Source organism: Monodon monoceros, unplaced genomic scaffold, assembly GCF_005190385.1.
Source record: "Monodon monoceros isolate NGI ecotype Baffin Bay Population unplaced genomic scaffold, NGI_Narwhal_1 Super_Scaffold_6, whole genome shotgun sequence".
NCBI lineage: Eukaryota > Metazoa > Chordata > Mammalia > Artiodactyla > Monodontidae > Monodon > Monodon monoceros.
The window spans coordinates 85090926-85097650 of NW_021703783.1; the positions used below are offsets into that span (position 1 = coordinate 85090926).

Here is a 6725-nt window from a genome sequence, read left to right on the forward strand (position 1 = left end):
TCCTTCCTTCCTTCCTTCCTTCCTTCCTTCCTTCCTTCCTTCCTTCCATCCTTCCTCCCTCCCTCCCTCCCTCCCTCCCTCCCTCCCTCCCTTCCTTCAGTTTTGGAGGCCAGAAATTCGACATCAAGGCCCCCATTCCTTTTTGTTACGGAAAAATAACTTTCCCAGAAGCACCCAGAGGGCTCCTTCTTAATCTGATAGGCCACATCACCATGTCACATGCCCCACCTAATCCATCAGGGGCTAGATGACATAAAACTACCGTGATAGATCTAAATTAATCAACAGTCATCTCTCTAGGATTTGAGAGGGGATAACCCTCCCTGAACACATGGTCCCCTTTAAATTGGGACTCTATTAATAAGGAAGAAGGTGAGTCTGTACAATTGTTGAATGAGCAACAGCAATATCTTCACAGTTTTTATGAGGAGACATTGTAATCAGAATTATACCAATACAGATAAGCTTTCATCAAGAAAATATTTTCTGAGGGCAACTTTATTAAGCTACTTCATTGGCAGTATATTTTACTTTCTTCCACTTTCATTTTAGTTTTACTTAAATTATTTTCACAAGTACAGATTCTTTCCCATATAAATCTTATACCACAGATTTATTTCGTTGACTGTTTTACATGTTCTTATTAAATTTTGTTGATTATATTTATAGGTTTTGACATTATTTTCTTTTGAGACTGTCATTTGTACCAGTTTTCTTGGGTCAGATTTTGTGGGTCAAGAAATTTTATTATTTTTTTATTTATTATTTTTTTTTTGCTGCGCCACGCGGCTTGCAGGATCTTAGTTCCCCTACCAGGGATCAAACCTGCGCCCCTGAAGTGGAAGCGTGGAGTCCTAACCACTGGACCATCAGGGAATTCCCTAGAAATTTAATTTTATGTTGATTATTTCTATCAATAATCTTCATTAAGAATTGGATGCAACTAATTAAATCTATTTCTCAGTTAATTCATGATAAAACTGTGAGCAGTTCTTCTTAAGTATGCAAAGATGGATCTGTTGTTCAGATTGCTGTGTTGCAGAGGTCTGCCAACTAAAACCCCGCAGACCAAACCTGGCCTGACACCTGTTTTCGTAGGGCTGTAAACTAAGAATGATTTTGTAGATGGATATTTGTAATCTGTTGGATGAAAGGGAATGTGAGCTTTGAACCCCAATTAAGAAAAATGTTACCCGCTCCCCCAAATTAATTTCATTTTTAATTAATAGACCTGTATTACAAAAATTATAATCAACTAGTATTATATTTTGAATTTTGTCAATATGGAAATGGAATTTGTTTTCTCTCTTGTTATATAAATATTACATAATATTTTTGATTTTGCCTCTTGGATCCCAAATCCTAAAATATTTACTAACTGGCTCTTTACAGGAAAAGTTTGCCAACCGCTGTTCTATTGTATTGCTAACCTGATTCTTCTGAACACTTACACTCTCCCTTCCCTACACTAACTGTCTGTTCCATTGGAGTTACAAGAAACAAATAGTGGCGAAGTCAGTGTGTTCTTAGGGTCAAAATCATCGTATCAAATGTCCAGCTTCAGTTGCAAACATAGCATGTTGGGGGAGTGCAGTCCTATTGTTCAGTGATGAAGAGAGATAGCTCTTCAAACTGTAACGTATTATGTCAAATAAAAATACAAATTGATATAAGAGTTTTCCATAAAAGTCAGTTTCTCCTCTTTTTTTTATTGAAGTGTGATAAATCTAACATGTTAGAAAAGCCAAAATATCATTGCTTTCAAAGCATCAACATTTGAGGGCAACGTAGTCTTTTGAGACTTGGGAGAGCTGAAAGGCCTTGTATGTTTTCCTACTGAAGTTCACTCCTTTTTCTTTCATTTAACAGATGAGGAAAAAGAAAATAATAGAGCATCCAAGCCCCACTCCACTCCTGCTACTCTGCAATGGTAAGTTCCATTCTGAGCAAGTTCTCTCTTGATGGGAAGCTCATATAGCTATGTCTTCCTACAGACAGGACAGCATATTACTTGGATATTTTGACATTGTCATAATAACTTGACATCCAATAGCCCGTATGCAATCAGTTTAATTTGTAATTATGCATAAAATACTCAACTTAGATGTAGACAGGAGATTTGAATTTTCATATTTATTTTATTTGGGAATAGATTTTTTTTCCATCATCAAAACACTGGCAAGGACTGGATTCTACATGGAAGTTATTAATTGATTTTAATAGAGTCTATTATTTTAATAAATAATGTTGCAGCCAATTATAGAAACATAGGTCTGTTCACCCCTACCAATGAACTCTTAATAAATTAATAATTTATTGCAACTATACTACACTTATTTTAACATTAATACAAATTATCTACTTGAGTGGCTCTCCCTTTAATATTTGGAATTCCTGGACTTGATGTTATAGTTAATGATGTTGTTTAAGTGTTTGCACCCATGTTTGGTATTTACAGGTAAATTCTCCTCTAAGAGTTTTATTTAGAAATTATGTTGTAGCTTTGAACACCAAAGCTGTTCTATACCTGAGACTCACCTCTCAGAAGAACTTGTCAGTTAAGGGCTATTACCACTCTAGTTCAGCCCAGCAAAGCTGAAGGACGCAAGGAACAAAGGGGAAGGAGAGAGAAGTGGGGAGGGGAAAGGAATGAATCTACTGTGTGCCAGCCTGCATGCTAGGCACTTTGTATACATGCCTCATTTCATTCTCACAATTCTGAGAAGTTGGTATTGTTATGCCCATTTTACAGATGAGGAAAATAAAGCTTAGACAGTTAAATCATTTACCTGAACATACACATAGCCATGAAGTGGCAGAGGCAGGAACCTGGCTGGGTCATTTTAATTGCAAAGCCTATGCTTTTGAAGAAAGGAAGAGAAAAATCAGGAAGGATGGAGAAGAGAGACTAGATCAGAAAAGGAAGCAGATTGGCTTTAATGAGCAAATCATATTAGATTCTTCTGAGTAATCCACCCACAGGTGAGAGGAAAACAACATTGGGAGAAAGCATTCACAAATGTAACTCAATCTTCTCTAACAAGAGTCTCAGTAGTCAAATTGTTTTGCTACAAGGATAGCAGAGGTTGTGTTCAAGAGCTCCATTTCCAGCCTTTTGGCTTGTTTCCATCAGTGTGTCCCTACATTCTTTTTCTCATTGCATTTGCTGCTTTTTGCTTTATTTAAAATTCTACTTTACTTCCCTGGTCAAATCTCTCCCTGCACTCCTTACCCCCAAATTATGGTCACACAGATTCTCATAATGCTAGCACACTGAATGAGGCATCAACATAAAAGAGTTTGGGGGTGAGAGTTTCTAGAAATGCTAGGAATCAACAGACACTCTTGCTTTAATAACCTGAACATGTCATACATTTCAGAATAAAAAATTTGAAAGGGACTAGAAGAAAATCACCTTGTTCATGTCTGTTTTTCTGTGATTCTCTGACATTTGCCTGGCAACAGCAAGGCTGTAGATAGAGTAATCTCTTAAATCACACTGCCAGGAATTAACTCCCAGCTCTGCTTTTCTAGCTGTGTGACCTTGGGCAAGGTCCTTCACCTCTCTGTGCCTCAGTCTACCTGTAAAATAGAGATGGCAGTAGTATTTACCTTATATCAGGGGTCCCCAACTCCCGGGCCGTGGACCGGTACTGGTCTGCAGCCTGTTAGGAACCGGGCCGCCAAGCAGGAGGTGAGCGGCAGGTGAAGCTTTTTGTGCCGCTCCCATCGCTCACATTACCGCCTGAACCATCCCCCTGCCGCCCGCCCGTCCATGCAAAAATTGTCTTCCATGAAACGGGTCCCTGGTGCCAAAAAGGTTGGGGACCACTGCCTTCTGGGGTAGTCACAAAGAGGAAGTGAGTTCGTATATACAGAGTGCTTGAACAGTGTCTGGTGTAGGGTGGGTGCTAGGTAAATCTTAGCCATGGATTGCTCAGCAGACCTCTTCCTTCTGAGTCCCACAAGGACATCCCAGAATAGGGCTTCCCTCCTTCCTGACATATGCATTGTCAGTTCTCCTTCTACTGTACATAATTCTATACAAAATATGGGTTTTTCTAAATAAAAGGTCACATAGATCATTCCGGAAGAAATTTCATCCTCCAATTCACAGAGTTAGGCAGTGGATTTGTTTTGATGAAAAAATTCTGTTTTCAGAGTCAGATCAGGTTTGAAAATGTATAAATTTGAGTATTATTATCAAAAGCAACAAGTAGTTCAAACATCAAATTGTCCTCTAATTCCTTTTATATTATATTTTTAAGATAGAATTTTAGTTATTAATTCATTTAAGAAATGTTTACTGAGCACCTACTGTTTGTTAGGCCCTATTCTAGGCCCTGGGAATGCAGTGGTGGATAAGACAGACCAAGAATAGGGGCCGATGAGAGAAAAAGTTGGGTGATAATTTAAAAAATTATTATATTAATGATAAATAAATAAACAAGGAATGTATTAGATATGGATAAGTGCTGTGTGGAGAATTAGAACTGGCTGATATGATCATATCTCAGAGGCTATTTTAGGTTGAATGGTGAGGGAAAGCTTCCCTTAGGAGGTGATATTTAAGTGAATATTTGTATGACAAGAAGCCCTCAGACACCATGACGATGTTAAAATCAGGAAAACGTCCTAGGCAGAGGGAACATTGCAGGTCAAGCTCTCCCAGAGGCAGACTCTGAGCTGTGCCTACAGGTGGCCTATTATGTAAGGCACCCAGTATTGACACCATGAGGGTATGAGGGGATGGGCAGAGGGGGTCTCGGGCTGGGAGGAGGCTACGGTAGAGGCTTCAGCGACCTCACAGGGAGTTCTGAAGCCAGGGTGGGCCTCAGAGATGAACTGAGGCAATGGATTCAGGTTTTTATTCCCCCATCTTGCTCATCACTGCAGGTAGTTTGCCCCGAGGGAGAGGGGATATAATTCTGGTGGTTTTTTTTTTTTAATTGGAGTATAATTGTTTTACAATGTTGTGTTAGTATCTGCTGTACAGTGAAGTGAATTGGCTATATGTATACCTATATCCCCTCCCTGTTGGACCTCCCTCCCACCCCCCATCCCACCCATCTAGGTCATCACAGAGCACTGAGCTGAGCTCCCTGTGCTACACAGCATGTTCCCACTAGCTATCTGTTTTACACATCGTAGTGCATTTATGTCAAACCTAATCTCCCAATTCATCCCACCTCCCCTTCCAGCCCTGTGAGGGGGCATAACTTTGGGCGAGGCAGTTCCCATTCTGCTGAGGACAACTCCCCAGGAAGGATTCAGCCTCAGCAATCAATGTCTCAGCAGTGGGGAAGAACGCCTCAGTCCTGAAAGGTAACCTGGGCACAGACCACAGTATCCTCCACTCTCTCCAGGCTGGAAGCAGGCTGGGCTTGTTCAAGGAGCTGCAGAAGGTGGCCCGTGTGGTTGGAGCATAGCCAGCAAGGAAGACAGCAGTACAGATGAGGTGGGGGAAGGAGGCAGGGGAGTATGTAAATAGCAGGGAAGAAAAAGTAGGACATTTCTCTAAACTTAGGGATAGAGCCATGCTTAAAACCATGGTGGAGGACATGTGACATCCTATATCAAGTTCCACATGAGTAAACTTTTTTAGACTAGACTTTCAGTATAAAAACTTTGTCTCTCAAAAGGAACTGGATGCACCCTCCACTCTACAAGGGAAAGTGATATAATTTATACCATATGTCCCCTCTTTGCTCTGGCTGCCAGGGAGTTCAGAGCTAAGTCTGATATTTATATACTTTTTTTTGTTTTTGTTTTTGTTTTTGCATTACGTGGGCCTCTCACTGTTGTGGCCTCTCCCATTGCGGAGCACAGGCTCCGGACGCGCAGGCTCAGCAGCCATGGCTCACGGGCCCAGCCGCTCCGCGGCATGTGGGATCTTCCCGGACCGGGGCACGAACCTGTGTCCCCTGCATCGGCAGGCGGACTCTCAACCACTGCGCCACCAGGGAAGCCCTATATACTTTTTAATCTCTTTCCTTTGTCTAATTTTCTTCTTTTTGTGTTTATTTTGTTAGCTGTTTAGAAAAAGGCAAGGTGCAAATAAATTCAACAAATACACATTTACATTTAAATTTTATTTTATTTACGCAAAATGCATTTCCTTATTTTAAAACGAAAACATTACAGATAAGGTTAAAGTCCACCTCCTCCAGAGCAGCGCTGTTACCAGTGAGAAATATGTATGTGTGTGGGTGTGTATACCTGCGTGTGTGTGTGTATATATATATATATTTTTTTTTTTTTTTTACTGTCCCTTGCCTATGCATTTACATGCATATGTACTGATAGAAGTTTCTGAATTGTGGTTTTTTATTTAGTATTTTCTCCTTTATAAAAAGAATACAGACATAGAACACTAAAAATATTGTTCCACAACCTGTCACACTGTCTTGATCCACAGCTTGCTTTCTCTCCTTAGTCGAATACCCCGAAGCTATACCCAGATTAGTCCCCAAAGAACAACCTCATTTTAACTGCTGCACAGAATTTCATGTAAGACAGCGGCAGAATTCAGTTCGCCATTTCCCTCTTTGACCTACATTTAGGTTGTGTCCAAATCTCATCTTTGCCTTTACACATAAAGTCCCAATGAACATCTTCATATGTCCCCTCACACACCTGCTGAAGTGTTTCTTCTCTCTGGGTATCAGGCAGTGGAAGTGCTGGGCGCACAGAAAATGTTAACAGGATTGCAAAATTGCCCACTC

At 40.5% G+C, this 6725-nt stretch overlaps 1 protein-coding gene across 1 annotated transcript in view; it reads left to right on the forward strand.

The window, feature by feature from the left end:
- RFX4 (regulatory factor X4) overlaps positions 1 to 6725 on the forward strand; it is a 164217-nt gene that overhangs the window by 55253 nt on the left and 102239 nt on the right. The window contains exon 3 of the mRNA XM_029205461.1: positions 1870 to 1930. Within this exon, the coding sequence (XP_029061294.1) occupies positions 1870 to 1930 (61 nt within the window). The remainder of the gene's footprint in view (positions 1 to 1869; positions 1931 to 6725) is intronic.